The sequence below is a fragment of the Trichosurus vulpecula genome, chromosome 3, assembly GCF_011100635.1.
Source record: "Trichosurus vulpecula isolate mTriVul1 chromosome 3, mTriVul1.pri, whole genome shotgun sequence".
NCBI lineage: Eukaryota > Metazoa > Chordata > Mammalia > Diprotodontia > Phalangeridae > Trichosurus > Trichosurus vulpecula.
This window is the reverse complement of record NC_050575.1, coordinates 278,780,980-278,799,383: the sequence shown is the minus strand read 5'-3', so window position 1 is coordinate 278,799,383 and position 18,404 is coordinate 278,780,980. Positions and strand designations below refer to the sequence as shown.

General features: G+C 36.7%; 1 protein-coding gene across 1 annotated transcript in view; it reads right to left on the bottom strand.

Annotated features, from left to right (window-relative positions):
- Window positions 1-18,404, bottom strand: part of CFAP61 (cilia and flagella associated protein 61) — a 362,517-nt gene that overhangs the window by 60,677 nt on the left and 283,436 nt on the right. Inside the window, exon 29 of the mRNA XM_036749971.1 lies at window positions 17,811-18,016. Coding sequence (XP_036605866.1) covers window positions 17,811-18,016 — 206 coding nt within the window. The remainder of the gene's footprint in view (window positions 1-17,810; window positions 18,017-18,404) is intronic.

The window sequence follows — 18,404 nt, the reverse complement described above, 5'->3', positions numbered from 1 at the left end:
TTATGAATATTTTATATGGTGGCATCCATTCAAAACATTCTCAAATTTTTATGGATCAGTGTTATGTCTAGGCAATTGTACGCAACAGTTCAGTCTGTATTAATGCTCCAGTTTCAGGATAGTATATTGGTTAAATTCCCCAGGAAATGTTAAGGTTTATATTTGTAAGATGGGGGTTTGTCATCTGTAAATCCATGGAAGATAGTGAGCTTCTGATGTATAACTTTGGACATGTCTTGCCAGATGTTAGGGGCTAAATTTTTACAGCCCATAATGAAATGTTCTGGTTTTCATTGCTTCTTTGCATATTTTAACCACTTATACAAAGGTATATAATTTTCAATTACATTCAACATGTGGAATAATGTGTGCCTGTTATCAACTTTGAGTACTTATTGATGTCTGTTCCAAAAATATTTCTGTATATATAGTATTCATTTGTTTAATATATGTCCTGAGACTGTCCAACATTCCTCTTCCTCCCTTTTGGGAAATATAAGCCAAAGTCCTATAGCTGCTTTAGAACAATGCCCTCTGTGTTTTGTTAAAATTATATGGATTTTTGTGAGGATACTTCCTATATCCATTTGAAAGTTCTGAATGTACATATATTAAGACTGGTCTTACTAGGATGAGGATGAGGATGATGAGCATCACCACCAGCTTCACCAGTCATTAGATGTACTCTCAGACAAACAGTTCTAAGAAAAAAAACTTTTAGGAGGCAGAGTCAAGATAGTTGGAGTGAGAGGAAACATTTTTGCCTAGTTCTCCCAGCACATCTCCTCCAGAACAACACAGAAAATGCAACAGATTCTGATTGGGAAAGCCAAGAAAAAAACACAGTGAGTTATTTTTCCAGCCTAGGACAGCTTAGGAAGGCAGAGAAGTCTGGGAATATTGAAGTTGAGATGACCAGGAGTGCAGCCCAGTGGGAGCTGCACTGCTAGCAAGACCAGGATCATTACAGTGTCCAGGGACATAAAGAAAACTGAGATAGAACACCAGGGCAGGAATCACCAGGACATAAAACGATCCTAGGAGACTCTTGAACTAGTCCTGGGAGCAAGAACAGGTGCCATCTGGTAACTCTGATAGCCATTACTCAGCTCTGGGTCCAAGATCTGGGGGAAAAGGAGCAACTATGACCAAGCAGGCAGCCTAACTGAGTACTAAGCAAAAAAAGATTCCAAAAACTTATCTGCCCAAAAAACAGCAATGATTCAGTTCTAACCTTTAGCCCAGTGCATAAACCTGCAGTAGAAAAACAGGGCAACAGACTCGGACTAAAGCGGAGCAAACATAACCTACCAGTGGGCTAACAGAGACTAAATCCAGCAACAGTTTACCAAAACTAGACTACACACAGGCCAACAGACTCAAACCTGGGTCGGGGGCTTGCAGATCTCAGATCAGGGGAATGGTGAACAAACCTCTCCCCAGATCACACCGCTTTGGAAGCACTGAAAATTTGCAGGCCCCCAGACTGAGCTGTTAAAAGACTCAGAAAATAGAAGAAAATGTGAACTATCTGATAGAGAAAACAACTGACCTAGAAGATAAGTTGAGGAGATTTAATTTAAGAATCAATGGTCTACCTAAAAGTCATGAAAAACAACAACAAAAGAACCTAGGTATAACATTTCAAGATAGAAAGTGAAATTCCATTTAAAAAAACTACAGATACTGTAAAATAGATGGGAGCTTACCTGTCAAAATACACATAGGAACTACGGGCTTATTCAATCAGTGCTATACTGACTGAATAGCAATTAAACTACCAAAAAGTTACTTTATAGAGTTAGAAAAAAACATGAAAAAATTCATTTGGAGGAACAAAAAGATCAAGAATATCAAAGGAATTAATGAAAAAATGAGAAAGAAGGAAGCCTCACAGTACCAAATCAGAAACTGTACTACAAAACTGTAATAATCAAAACAATGTAAACCTGGGTAAGAAATAGGGTGATCAGTGGAACAAATTAGGTACAAAATATACAGAAGCAAATGAGCATAGTAACCTAGTGTTCGATAAGCCCAAAGATCACTGGGGCAAGAACTCACTGTTTGACGAAAACTGTTGGGAATACTGAAAGTAGTCCAGCAGAAACTAGGCATATATCAACATCTCACACCATCATGGGTACATGATTCAAACATAAAAGGTGACATCATAAGCAAACTAGCAAACTAGCGGAACACTGACAAAACTACCAGATCTCTGGAAAGGAGAAGAGTTAATGACTAATTAAGAGATAGAAAAGCCCACAGGAGGTAGAATGGGTAATTTTGATTACATAAAATTAGCAAGATATTGCACAAATAAAACCAATGTAGTTAAAATTAGAAGAGAAACAGGAAACTGGGAACGATATCTTTGCAGCCAATTTCTCTGATCAAGGTCTCAATATCAAAATATATATGGAATTGAGTTAAATTTCCAAGAATCAGAGTGATTCCCCAATTGATAAATGATCAAGAGATAAGAATAGGCAGATTTCAAGGGAAGAAATCAAAGCTTTCAATAGTGATATGGGAAAAATGCCCCAAATTACTAATAATTAGAGAAGTGCAAATTAAAACAGTTTTGAGATAATACTTCTCATGAATCAGACTGTCTAAGATGGCAAAAAGGAAAATGACAAATGCTGTTGTAGATATGGGAAAATAGATGTACTTAATGCACTGTTAGCAAAACTGTGAACTAACTCAACTATTTTGGAAAACAATTTGGAATGATGTCTTCAAAAGCTATCAAACTGTACATATCCTGTGACCCAGTGATAACACTACTAGGTCTATATCCTAAAGAGTTCAAAGCAAGAGGAAAAGAGCTCATATGTACAAAAATATTTATAGTAGCTCTTTTTGTGGAAAGAATTGGAAATATATGCTTATCAACTAGGGAATGGGTTAACAAGTTTTGGAATATGAATGTCATAGAATACTATTGTGCTATAAGAAGTGATGAAGGGAAGGGTCTCAGAAAAACCTGGGAAGACTAACATGAACTGATACAAAGTGAAGTATGCAGAACCAGGAGTACAATTTATATACTAATAGTAATACCATGAAGGTAATCAACTTTGAAAGACTTAGTAACTCTGAACAATACAATGACCAATCACCATTCCAAAGGACTCCTGATGAAATGTTGTCCACCTCCAGAAAAAGAAGTGATGAACTCAGGAGTATGAATTGGAGCTTATTTTTTCTATTTCTTTTATTTTCATGTTTTTGGCGGGGGGCAGGACATGGCTAATGTAGATATTTGTTTTGTTTAGCTATACATATTTGTAATGTGGTTTTGGGGGGATTTTGCCTTCTCAGTGGGTTGGGGAAGGAGAAGGAAAGCAAGAGAATTTGGAACTGAAAATAAAATAACATTGAATTTTTTAAAGAAAGAAAATAAACTTTCTATCTGGTTCAATACTGTCTTGTTTTCAAGTAAGTAATCAAGGCTAGGCACTCTTGTCAAATTTGGCTATACTTGTGCAAAAAAAAGGCCTTAATAGATCATTTACCACCAAGTAGGATTTTTTCATTAGAGTATCCCATTGAAACCTAGGGCTAGTTTCTTTGGTAGGAGTAGAATTATTAAGATATTCTTGTAAGAAATAATTCACCAGTGAAGAAGGAAATCCATTACTCATAGGACAGACTTGAACATTTTTCTTTAAGAAAATTCTTGTGTTGGAATTGTTCTCATATTAATTAAAGATCAATCACAGTCTTGTATCATAAAATACAAAAATTCCATGGAGCCTAGAACAAGCATTATTTAGTGCTTGCTATGTGCCACCCACTGTGCTAAGTTCTGGGGATGAAAATAAAGGCAAAAACAGCCTCTGCCTGAAACATTTACTAATAGGAGAGATAACATGCAAATGACTTTGCACAAATAAGATACATACAAGATAAATTGGCGACAATCACAGAGGAAAGGCCTTAAGATTGAGAAGGACTGGGAAAGACTTCTTACAGAAAATGGTAATTTAGTTGGATTTTGAAGGAAGCTAACAAAGATGAGGAGGGAGAGAGGGAAATCTATCCACAGGCTTTTGCAATAGTCTAGCAGAGAGGTGATGAGAGTTTGTACTCTCTGGAAATATAATTCAATTGGGAACTTATACTTTTTAATGGACATACTATTTTGGAACAGAAGAGGCAAGAGCTTCTTAATTGGGCTCCTGAACTCATCTCTCCCCTCTCTGATCCATTTTCCCCACAGTTTCCAAATTGATATTCTTAAAATACAAATGTATCAATTTCACTCTACTCAATAAACTTCAGTGGTTCTGTGTTCCCTCTAGGATCAAATAAACTCTGGTTGGTATTTAAAGCCATCCACAGCCTGGCTCCAACCTACCTATCCAGCTTTGTTATGTATTACTTTGCTTCATAGACTCTTTATTCCAGTTAAACTAATCTTCTAGCTATTTATCACACATGCAATTCCATTTCCTATCTCCAAGCCTTTGCCCATGGTTGGAATGCACTTATTACTTATTCATATATAATGCTAGTTCCTTTGAAGTTTCGCTCAAATACTACCTCTTCCATGAAGTATTTTCTGTGTCCCTTCAAGCTACTAGTGCATTTTGGTTATGGGGTACAGTCAATGCAAGAGGGTAGTTGAATGTTGTGTGTGAGAAATAGCATGATGGCCAGTTTGATTAGACCATAGAGTGCTGGAAAATGAGTAATATATAAATATGGCTGGAGAGCAGTTTGGGTCAGCTTAGGACAATATACTTGACATATGCTCATCTGATCTCTGAAAACACTCCCAGTGAAAGGGGAGTCATTAGGCTCTCTCTCTCTCTCTCTCTCTCTCTCTCTCTCTCTCTCTCTCTCTCTCTCTCGTGCTCTCTCTCCAAACATCCAAAAGCTATTCTCCAAAGAACAAAGTAGACAAGGATTACGAACAAAGAATTCTCAAAGAAATACAAATCTTTAACAATCACATGAGATTGTTCCAAACAATTAGTAATCAAGAAATATAAGTCAAAACAACTATGAGGTTTTACCTCATACTGACAAGATTTGCGAGGTTAGAAAAAATAAAGAGTCAATGTTGGAGGGGCTACAGAAAGACAGGCATATTAATAAGCTATTGGTTAATACATAACTTGGTCCAACCATTCTGGCAAGCAATTTGGAAATACGCTTTAAAAATGACTGAAACTTCCAGCCCCAGGGATCATGTTGCAACATATATTTCCAAAGAAGGTTAAAAAACAAACCAGAGAGGACCTATATGCATCAAATACTCATAATAGCACTTTTTGTGGTAGCAAAGAACGGGAAACAAAATATATGCCTATTCATTGGGAATGGCTCACAAAAATTGTGGTAGAAAAATATAATGAGATATTACAATTTTGTAAAATTTTAAAAGAAACAATGAATACGAAGAATTCAGAGAAGTATTTGAATGAAAAATATTTACTATCTTACTATTTACTATGTATTAAGCACATAGCAGTAAGTCAGCTAAGCACTGGAGATAGAAATAGAAAAACTGAGATAGCCTTTGCTTTTAAAAAGTTCACATTCTAACTGGGAGAGACAATGCATGAAGGTAAGTTCAGATGCAGGGTGGATGGCAAGGTCCAAGAGTCTTCAGGTTGCATTAGTGGGTCAGGTGACAGTGCTTTGGTGGGGGGGGGGGGTGGAGGGTATAGAGGCAGAGCAGATAGTAAGGCTTGGTGCTACTTCCTGTCACCAGAAGGAATAGTTGGTGGCTCCACTCTCATCCTAGCAAAACAAACAGTTAAACAGCATAGTTGGGTTCTGGGCAGCTGAGAGTTGAGGGAGGGGAATGAAGGGAAAGCAAGGGAGAAGACATATACATTGATGAAGAGTGAAATAAGGAGAACCAGGAAAAATATATACAATGATTACAGCAATGTAAATGGAAAGATAAAAAAGTTAATTTGAACTCTGTGTAATTACAATGACTAAGCTTAAGCCCAGGAAATAGTTGAGAAAATACACCTCTTTCTACTTTTTGCAACTTCTATACATTATTCCTAGTTCTGCTTTCTGAAGACAAGTGGAACAATTACTGGAAGCACTACATCTAAACTACATTAAGCCATATGGCAAGGCAACAACCATTTATTAAGCTTGTGGAGATAGGAGTGACTTGGTTGATGAGCTAGTTGCTTTTGCTTTACTATTTTTTCTCTCTTGTTTTGTGTAATAAGGAATGGCTCACTGGGGTTGGAAGAAGTATACATAAATACATGAGACTTTAGAAAAAGACAAAGCACAAAATTAATTTAAAATTAAAAAATATATGAGGTATAGTATTCTGGTAGACATAGGAAAGGAAAGGATTTTTTAGGGAAACTCAGGGATATCTCCAAGGTAAAATTTGCCTTGTTGCAGATATATGTGTATGTATGTATATGTGTATGTGTATATACACATGTGCATATATATACATGCATGTATTCATTTTTTAGCATGTTGATTCAATAAGCATTTACTTGCTGCCCACATTTTGTACATTTTTATATAGACATCCAAGGTCATGAGTTACTATCACTGCAATCTCCTTCCTTTATTCCAGGTTTGTGACTTTTTCCTGAACTTTAGACTTTTATCTGGTAATCTATAATGTGCCTCTACAATAATATTGTTTCAGTTTTTCCTTCTGTTGATTGTTACACAAATGTTCCTACTATATTTCCCTCTTTGAGTTCCTGAGTTTCCTCCCATAGATGTATATTTGCTAAATGTTACTATACCATTCTGTTCATTTTTAGAAGAGAAAAAGCAAGAGTTTTTAAAAGTTTTGAGAAATTGTTATCAGTGAAATGATAGTACTAAAGAGAAAAATTCAAAAAGAAATGAGAGCTATTGAAGAAAGAATTGGAAAGAAAATTAACAGCTTAGAAAAAAAAAGGTATAAAACCTTACCTAAACAACAAATTCCCTGAAAATAGGACTCGATGAAATAGAAACTAATAACCCCATGAGGCAACAGGAAGTATTTTTTTTAAAAAGTCAAGAGTCTGAAAAATAGACGAAAATGTAAGGTATCTCATAGCAAATACAACTGGCCTGAAAAAATAGATCAAGGAGAAAACAATTAAGAATCACTGGACTATATGAAGTCCATGACCAAAAAAAGAGCCTAGAGAACATGTTTCAAGAAATCTTTTAAAAAATTGCTCTGATCTCTTAAAAATAGAAAGCAACATGGAAATAAAAAGAATTTGCCAGTCACCTTCTGAAAGAAACACCAAAATGAAAACTCCCAAGAACACAATAGCCAAAATTCAGAACTTCCCCCCAAAAAAACAGATACTGCAAGCAGCCAGAAAGAAAAAATTCAAGTACCAAAGAACCACAGTCAAGATCACACATGATTTAGCAGCCACCACTTAAAAGGATCAGAGAATTTGGAATATGATATTCCAGAAAACAAAATATCTAGGATTTATAACCAGAAAAACTCACCCAGCAAAACTTAGTATGCTATAGTACTACAAGAGAAAAATGGACCTTAATGATGAAAAAAGCAGACCTGTGGAGAAATTTTGAAGTTCAGATACAAGAGTGAAGAAAAACCAGAGAAAGTAAACATGAATGAACAATAATAAAGGACTAAACAAGGATAAGTTGCTTACATTCATATATGAGGAGATGATCTCTGATCCCTATCAGAAGGGGTCATAGAGGAAGCTGAATTAGAAAAGTCCAAGGAGTAGTTCTATCTTGATGATCTTAAGACTGGAAAGAGAGGGAAAGAGGAATATGCTGGTGGAAGGGGGCAGCAGGGAACAGAATAGGAAATTATCTCTCCTAACAAAGGTGCACAAATAGAAATCTATACAAACAAAAAGGAGGGGGTGGGGGAACTAGCTAACACTTGAATGTTACTCTCATTTAACTAGTCAAAAGGAGGAAGAATATACACACAATTTGGGTACAGAAATACATTTCACTCAACAGTGGGATAGGAAAGAAAGGGGGAAAGTGGTGAGGGGGAATTAAAGGAAGAGTAGATTAATGGATGGTTTAGTCTTAAGCAAAATAAATTCTTAGGATGTCCAAAAATATTTGACTTTTTGAGGGGGCAAAAATATGAATCTGAGAGAATGCCCATTAATTAGGGAATGGATGAATAAATTATGGTATATACCATATCTCCCCATGTATAAGACACACCTTAATTTTGGGGCCCAAAATTTGAAAAAAAATGTATTATATAAAGTTATTGAACTCAAGTTTTATTCATCTGCTCATAGCTTCCAGGCATCTTTTGGGAAAGTCTGGTGCATGTACGCATGCTTAGTCCATTCTGTTTCATGAACCTGAAGCACCAGTTGTGTCCTCCTTTGAAATCAGTAACTTCTTTTTCATCATCATTTCTTCTTGCCTCATGCTGAACTATCTTTGTGGACACAGGAATTCCAACTGCCCTTTGCTCTTCAATCCATATCTTCAATTCTCTCTCTAAATCAGGCCATTTTGTTGACTTGCCTCTCATGGCCTTCTTCTGCTGTGGCATTTTCAGTAGGGTTTCTTCTTCCTATAGCCAGTCTTGGATTGTTTTCTCAGTTGGAGGAGGACCAAACTTACATTCAGCAGCACGATTTCCATTCATTTTTGCAAACTGGATCGCTTTTAACTTGAATTCAGCACTGTATGAAAATCTTTTCTGAGCCATTTCTGGGCAGAACGTGGCAAAACGTAACCTAATATACCAGTAATAAATTTGAGACAATGAGCACAAAGAAAACAAGTGCAAAAAAGCAGGAAATGCAAGTAGAAAATCTACAACAATGAGCACAAAAACAAGCGTGTAAAAGCAGGAAATGCAAGTAAAAAAATCTACAACCGGGGGGTGGAGCCAAGATGGTGGCTGGAAAGCAGGGACTCGCTTAAGCTCCCGACTAGGTCCCTCCAAAGACCTATAAAAAATGGCTCTGAACAAATTCTAGAGCTGCAGAACCCACAAAATAGCAAAGGGAAGCAGGGCTCCAGCCCAGGACATCCTGGATGGTTGCTGGGAAGGGTCTATTGCAAGGAGCTGGGAGTGGAGCAGAACAGAGCCAGCATGGGCCACACCAGGACCAACCAGACCAGGAGCCAGGCAGAACAGGCTATAGTGCCCTAAATCAGTAAGTTGGGGCAATTACCAGACTTCTCAACCCACAAACGCCAAAGACAACAGAGAAGGTTAGTGAGAAAAGCTGCTGGGACAGAGTAAAAGGAGTTCGCAGTAGGCCACCACCCTGGGGGCAGCAGAGTTGGTGCAGCTCTGAGGCTGCCTCCAGAGCTGCAGCTGCAGTTAGCGGGAGTGCAGAGCCTGCTTGGATCTGAGTCGTGTCTGGGTTGGCGGCTCTTGGGGGAGGAGGAATGCTGGTGTGGCAGAGCTTGCTGGGTAGAAGTAGCTCTGAAAATAGCAAGGCCCCTAAAGCTTGGGACAAAGTACTCTCTACTCTACAGGCAGTCATACCCCCATGAAAATCTCAAGGGTCAAGTACTTGGTTGGGAACATGGCTAGGAAGTGAAAATAGTCTCAGACTCAGACTCAGACTTTGGAGTCTTTTTTTATTGACAAAGAAGACCAAAACATACAGCCAGAAGAAGTCAAAAAAGTCAAAGAGCCTACATCAAAAACCTCCAAGAAAAATATGAATTGGTCGCAGGCCATGGAAGGGCTCAAAAAGGATTTAGAAAAGCAAGTAAGAGAAGTAGAGGAGAAATTGGGAAGAGAAATGAGAGTGGTGTGAGAAAACCATGAAAAACAAGTCAATGACTTGCTAAAGGAGACCCAAAAAATGCTGAAGAAAATAACACCTTAAAAAATAGACTAACTCAAATGGCATAAGAGCTCCAAAAATTCAATGAGGAGAAGAATGACTTTAAAGGCAAAATTAGCCAAATGGAAAAGGACGTCCAAAAGACCACTAAAGAAAATACTACCTTAAAAATTAGATTGGAGAAAGTGGAAGCTAGTGACTTTATGAGAAATCAAGATATTATAAAATAGAACAAAAGGAATGAAAAAATGGAAGACAATGTGAAATATATCATTGGAAAAGAATAGATCCAGGGGAGATAATTTAAAAATTATTGGACTACCTGAAAGCCATGATCAAAAAAAGAGCCTAGGCATCATCTTTCAAGAAATTATCAAGGAAAACTGACCTGATATTCTAGAGCCAGAGGGTAAAATAGAAATTGAAAGAATCCACCGATCACCTCCGGAAAAAGATCCCAAAAAGAAAACCCCTGGAATACTGTCACCAAATTCCAGAGCTCCCACATCAAGGAGAAAATACTGCAAGCAGTCAGAAAGAAACAATTTAAGTATTGTGGAAACACAAGCAGGATAACACAAGATCTAGCAGCTTCTACATTAAGGGATCGAAGGGCTTGGAATATGATATTCTGGAGGTCAATGGAGCTAGGATTAAAACCAAGAATCACCTACCCAGCAAAACTGAGTATCATGCTCCAAGGCAAAATATGGATTTTCAATAAAATAGAGGACTTTCAAGCTTTCTCAGTGAAAAGACCAGAGCTGAATAGAAAATTTGACTTTCAAACACAAGAATCAAGAGAAGCATGAAAAGGTAAACAAGAAAGAGAAATCATAAGGGACTTACTAAAGTTGAATTGTTTTGTTTACATTCCTACATGGAAAGATGATGTGTGTGATTCATGAGAACTCAGTATTAGGGTAGATGAAGGGAATATACATACAGATAGATAGATAGACAGACAGAGGGCGCAGGGTGAGTTGAATACGAAGGCATGATATCTAAAAAAATAAAATTAAATTAAGGGATGAGAGAGAATATATTGAGAGAGGAAGAAAGGGAGAGATAGAATGGGGTAAATTATCTCACATAATAGTGGCAAGAAAAAGCAGTTTGTTGGAAGGGAAGAGGGAGCAGGTGAGGGGGAATGAGTGAATCTTGTTCTCATCAGATTTGACTGGAGGAGGGAATAACATACACACTAAATTGAGTATCTTACCCCACAGGAAAGAAGGAGGAAGGGGATAAAAAGGGGGGATGATAGAAGGGAGGGCAGATAGGGGGAGGAGGTAATCAACAGCAAACATTTTCATAAAGGGACAGGGTCAAGGGGGAAAACTGAATAAAGGGGGACTGGATAGGAGGGAACAAAATATAGTTAGTCTTTCACAACATGAGTATTGTGCAACGGTTTTACATAATGATACACGTGTGACCTATGTTTAATTGCTTGCCTTCTTAGGGAGGGTGGGTGGGGAGTGAAGAGGGGAGAGAATTTGGAACTCAAAGTTTTAAAAGCAGATGTTTAAAAAAAAAGTTGTTGCATGCAACTGGGAAATAAGAGATACAGGCAATGGGGAATAGAAATCTATTTTGCCCTACAAGAAAGTAATGGAAAAGGGGATGGGGGGGAGAGGGGTAACAGAAGGAAGGGCTGCCTGGGGAACAGAGCAATCAGAATATATGCCATCTTGGAGTGGGGGGGAGGGTAGAAATGGGAAGAAAATTTGTAATTCAAAATCTTGTGGAAATCATTTCTTGTGGAAATCAAATATTAAATGAATAATAATTTTTTAAAAAAAAAATCTACAACCACTATATAAGATGCACCCAGTTTTTAGACCCCAAATTTTTTGAAAAAGGAGGCATCTTATACATGGGGAAATATGGTAGATGTGATGAAGGTATCCAGCATGAAGGCATCTTGTTCCATAGTGTTGAAACTAGGAAGAGCAATAGATGCAGAGTGGAATGAGCCAAAAAGTCCAGTTTCTGGGCTTGTGTGTGTGTGTCTGTGTGTCTGTGTGTGTGTCTGTGTGTCTGTGTGTCTGTGTGTGTGTACTGTATGCACACATATACACATGCCATATTGTCATATATGTATGTGTATGTAGTCCCAATGTGGAAATTTGTTTTGGTTGCTATACATGTGCATAATAAGTTTTGTTTTTTTCCTGTGTTGTCAGTGGGGGGAGAATGAGAAGGCGGATCATGGCTGATTAAAATATATACATATAAATGTATGTATATAGGTATATATGTACATATATGTATGTATATATGTATGAAAATTTAGGGACTTTTATTAACATAATAACTAACCACAATTTCTGAGGAGTCATGATGAAACATGCTGCTCACTTCCTGACAGAAAGGTCATGGACTCTGAGTACACAATAATTAATATGCATATATTTTAAACATAGCCAATGAGCAATTTTGTTTCACTTGACTATACATGCTTGTAACAGGGTTTTGTGTTTCTTGCTTTCTAAATAGGTGTAGGAGAGAAATGGGAGGAAAAGAATACTGATCCTTTTTTTTGAAAATACAATAAAATTTAATTTAAAAACAAGAAAATAATGGGAACCAAGGGAGTAAGTGACCACTCCATCATAGAGTTCATGTTATATGAGAGGATAACTAAGTGTGATCTGACCTTTACCCCAGATTTGAAAGGGCAGATTTCGTTGGGTTCAGAGAAAAAGGATACATAGGTGGAGTGGTGGAGGAGTATTTTGCAGGGCAAGTCAATCTAAGAAGGATGGAAAATTCTCAAGGATTAAATACTGAACCCACAAGCAGAAAATATTCAGTTAAGATAGAACAGGGAAACTGCCTAAACAGAACCCTGTAGATACACAGGAACTCAGTGACCAATTCAGATTTTTAAAGATGTACAGAAGATGGAAGCAATGTTAAGTAACAGAGAATAAATTAGTAAAGCGGTACATTCCCGTAAAATGTGTCAGAGCTCAGAAGGAACTTCGGCTGGTGACTAAGGATAATAAAAGGCTTTTGTTAAAAAAAAAACAGAAGCTATGCTGGTGGTGAGAGGGAAATCAAAGAAAGAATAGAACCACTTCTTGGGGTAGATGGTGTGTGATAATGGAGACTCCTAAACTAAACAGTTCATATTGCTTCAGTTTTCTCTTCTAAGGATAATGATTTGAAAATCATTTTTAAAACAATAAGAAATTACTTCAGAGTGCACCTAGCTTCTCTCGATGAATTTGAGTAGGTAGATCAGAAATATGTAATTCTAGGCTAATAATCACAGATGTGATTAATCTGTGCTCATTCATCTTTGAAACATCTTGGAGACTAGATAAGGGCAAATATTTTGTTTTCAAAAAGAGTATAGACGTTAGAGTTTGCAAACTCTAGGCAATTTTTACCTCTAGAAAATATTATTAAATACTTTAAAAATGCAATTAGTGCAATATGCCATGGAAACAAACAGTCATGGAAAACAATGTATGATCTTAAGTGGAGAACTGGGTCCTTCCATTTTGTGCAATCACTCAATTGCAGAAGCGGGATCACCACTTATCCACATGAATCCCCTGTGCATGCTCTGAGGACTGGGCCCTCATTGGCCAGTTCCCTGTTAAATACAGTTTTCACAAATACTAGCACCTTATTGGATACATATTAAGAAGAAACAAATGTACCGAGGTGATGCAGTGGATAGAGTGTAGGGTCTGGAGTCAGGAAGACATGAGTTCAAATTTAGCTTGAGATACTTAGTTTGACTCTGGGAAAGTCACTGAATTTTTATTTGCCCCAGTTTCCTCATCTATAAAATGGGGATAATAATAATACCTACCTTCTGTGGTTGTTAAGAGGATCAAATGAGATACTATTTGTAAAGCATATAGTATAATATCTGGGTACATGGTAAGCACTATATAGACATAGGCTATTTATTATTATCATTATTATTACTTGTTGACGTGAGGCTTAACAATGCCTAATATTAAGAAATGATCCTTTCTAACAATATTTATACTGTAATCAAGTCTATTCTTTCTTTCCTGTAGCAATCAAGATTGAGAATAACTTCTCAGCAATAGATAGTGGAAAGACCACTGAGCTGGGAGCCATTTGTTCTGGGTATTAATATCATTTCCATTACTTTTGTGAAAGAAATCACCCTTCTGATCTCTTTATATGATACAGATATACCTAAACCAGGGTGAGACAAAACAGAGAAAGAAAACTAAAAATTCCTTTGTGCTTCAATGTCTTCATCCATAAAATGTTCTCAGAGAAAACTAAAAAAAAAAAAACTACACAATGCTCGCTAACATATAGCCTCCCCAAAACCCTGTGAAGTAGATGAAATGGATATTATCTCTATTCACAAAGGAGGGAAGGTATGGAAAGATTGTGACTTATTAAAGTTTATACCAATATCTTGTTTTTTCTACCTCTACAAATACTGCTGTTTCCTTTGCTGGTTCTTTGTCCTCTACTTGCCCCCTACTCTGAGCATCTCTCCAAAGCCAAATCTTTGGCTCTCTGCTTTCCTTGATTTTCACCCTTTTTCTTACTCATTTGCTCTCATGACTTCAACTATTTTCTCTATGCTGATGATTTCCATCCTGATTCACTCTGGCTCCAGTCCTGTTTGTCCATCTGCCTAATCAACAATTCTAATTGAATAGCTTGCCATCATTTCAAATTCAATATGTCTAAGATGGAGCTGAATATTTCTTCCCCAAATGGGCTCTTTCTGGCTTTTCTTGAGGATAGAGACTGTGCATTTGCCTTTCTTTGTATCTTCTGCATTTAGTATAGTTCTTAGCATATAATAATAATCACAACAATAATAACTAACATTTATATAATGCTTACTATGTGCCATGCACTGTACTTTATAATTTTTATCTCATTTGATCCTCGTGACAACCCAGGGAGGTAGGTGCTATCACTATCCTCATTTTTACAGATGAGAAAATTGAGGCAAAGAAAGATTAAGTGACTCTCTAAGGGTCACACAGCTAGTAAGTATCTGAGGCTGGATTTGAATTCAGATCTTACTGACTCCAGGCCCACCACTCTATCTACTGTACCACCTAGCTGCCTGTATATAGTAAGTATTTAATAAATGCTTGTTTATTTAACTTGATTGTTATGTTTCAGTTAGCGATGTCACTACTATCCCATTCACTCAGGCTCAGACGTTCAAAGTCACTTTGTACTGCTCCATTTTTGTTCAGTCTCCATTTTTAAACAGTCACTAACTTCTATATAATCTCTTCAATTACATTGCCTCTGCTTTATCCCAGCCCTTTATCAAATCAGGCCTAGGTCACTGCAATATACCTGACATCTCAGATAGAAAAATAATTTCTTAAGCAGTTACTGTGTGCCAGGCATTGAGAATATAAATGCAAACAAAAAGGAAGATGGTCTCTGTCCTCATGGAGCTTATGTTCTAATGAGGGAAGGTAACACACAAAAGGCAGCTGAAAAGGTAGGAGGAAGAAGGCCTTTTCCTGGGGAGAAGTCTGGAGAGTCAAGAGCAGAGCCAGCAAAAGAGTAAGCATGGTTGGCTTGGGTACTTCCTTAAATGGAGGTTCCTGGGAGGAAGTCACCAATAAGAGTAGCAAACACAGATTATGACTCTGGGCTCTTCCTCTACAATTTATTCTTGCTTACTACTGACGATTATTTACATTAAACCGTCTTTTAATCACATTGCTCCCTCATTCACAAATCTAAAATTGTTTCCCTTTTCTCATACCAAATGTAAACACCTCTGCTGATTTTGAAGGCCTTTTATAATCTGGCTTATGTGTGTGACTAAGACTCTCAGTTGGGAGGGACTTGAGAGGACATTTAGTCCATCCCATAACTCAGCTGAAAAAAGCTTCCTTGAAATAGCCCCAGCATGCAGTTATCCAGTGATCGGAAACTCATTTGAAGACTTTAAATACTGGGGAATTCTAAGGGAATCCATTCCATTTTTCAATAGCTTTTATTGTTCAGAAGCTATTCCTTATGTCAAGCTTGACTTCTCCCAATTCATTACCCTTTGTTCTGCTCTCTGGGCCCAAGGAGGTATAGTTCTTCTTCTACATGATGGTCCTTATTTATCACTCATATCTAACATGCATGCAATACTCTACTCTAGTTAGCTCAATGAGCATCTAGTTCTACAGATATATTGTGCTGGCTTTTGCTTTTGTAACGTCACACATTTTTTCCTCTTACTTGTACTACTTTTCCCCCATCCAAATCCAATTCATCCTTCAAGGCTATCTCTTGTAAGTAGCCATTCTTGATCTCTCTAACCCTTGTTTATCTCTCTCCCCTCTGAATTTCTTCAGCCAATATAGGGTTGTATTCTACAATTTAACACATAGTTATTGTTTATATGAAATGTAAAATTAATGTTAATATTAAATCTATTATTATGATTGTTTCATGTTATGTCAGTCATGTGTCCTCAACTATATTATAAACTTCATCAGGGTAGAGATCAAATCTACTTTTTGTGTCCTTTTTTGTGCCTAGGACAGTGTTAAGCATATAGTAGCTATTCAACAAACATTGGATATTTAATATTGCTTTCTCCTTCTTCTTGTATGTTCTGTTTTATAATAATATTGTTTCCTTTTCTTTTATAACAACACTATGTTTATTATCCTTGGTTCTCCTGAATGTCAACCTGATTTTTAAATAGTATTTCTTAATCCATTTATATCAATGAAAATTCCTTAGTATCTTTAGAACTGTTAACAAACTGTAATTTTAAAAACAGCTTAGCTCTGGAGAAAAGTGAAGAAAATGCATCTTCTTTCATTGTAGAGATGGGCTCATAATATTGTATATACTGTAAAATGTGGTTCATATATTGGTTGGTTTTGCTGGATTTTTTTTTCTTTTGTTACAAGGGAAGACTTACTGGATAGGGGAGGGAAGATGGATATATTCAGAAATGAATGTGAAATAAAAAGAAAAGTCATTGAGAAATAATTTTAAAAGGATGATTATCAAACTCAACAAACTTATTATCATTTGCCAAATCATGGCAGCCTATACACAATGCTGTATATTTCACCATCTCAGACACTCACATAAAGAATTCTAAATGATGTTGGAGATTCGGGCAGGCGAGTAGGAGAGAACCTAGTCTAGTTCATGAGATCATATTTCCAAGAAAATCAAAGCTGGCTCCCTGACTATTTGATAAGGAAATAGTCTTATTTTATAGTTGAGATATGGCGAGTTGAATTTGCTGTGCTGCTGTTGCCCTTTTCCACTAAGGAGGGGCCCATTTATAACTAGGCTTATTGTGCATTATATGCACAGGCTTATTGTGTATTATACTCCATTTAATTATGCAACCTTGGAACTGTGGATTTACCATAAGCCTAAAATTATCTTACTTCCCTATTTATACAATAGAATTAACATGCAAACCATCACATTTCTTTTTTTTAATCATCCTTGAAGCACTAGGTCCAAAACATTTTTTTTAACTCATTAAGAATACGGACATGATGGAATGATTATTTCTTTGAAGTCTTAATATTGTTGTGTTTGTTATTTCTTCTCTTATGTCTGTCTAATATGGAGCATTCCTTATAAGAGAACACTTTAATCTTGCTTTTCATAGATAAGATTATGGGAAAGAATTGAGAAAATATTATTCTTATGAAGTTGGCTGCCTGTTATTGAAGAACTTAAAATGGCTTTCAAGAGAACTCTTGGATATACGGTATGCGTGTTTATATATGTTAACTATGTTATATATGCATACAGAAGTACACAGCATGTATGTGTGTACATGCACTTGTATACAGGCTTGTATAAGTAGGGATGTAGGAGGAGCAGGGCCAATAGGACAGGCAACAATTCTCAATAGTCGAAGTATTTTATTGCTGATAACAGAAATCTCACATTTTACCAGCAAAAGTAATCATCACAGGTTTTAAGTACTGTTACTTACCAAAAAAAGAAAAAAAAAAGAAAAACCTCAATACAAAAACAATGAAAGGTTCCCCTTACCTATAAAGATCCGTAATCAAACCTTCCCTGTGACGAGAACAGAGGTTGTTAAGGACTTGCTCGTGCTGTCCAAACAAAGCGATGTAGTTGGAGGTAGGAAATGGTTTGCTAGAAAGGCAGGTAATGGTTTCCACCATTTGATACTTATTAATGTGAATTCTAAAGTAATTTCCTTTTTCTGCTTTGCCTGTTATTATTTGTAAACCCTAGGTGGAAAAAAACAGAAATAATATTTTCAAAAAACACCTAGGCTGTGAGGACTTTCCTGGAGTATATTTCAACTAAGGGAGACAGTACATGTTGTATTATCGCTGTTTCTATTAATAGCACTTGATATTGATTGGACAGACAGAAGATAACAGTGTATCAGAAATCCCATATTGCAACCTAATGGCTAAATGTTTCTCAGGGACCTTTAAAGCTGTAGTTACACTGTATCATGTTTTTTAATTAGTTGCTAGGTTACAGGCCATTCAGTGTTACCAGAATACCACAAACTAACACATTTAGCTAGGTTTGTTCACTTCTGAGAGGTAAATATTTCTTTCAAGGTTTTACTCAAATCGCCCTAAATTTTATGCAATTCTTTTCAGA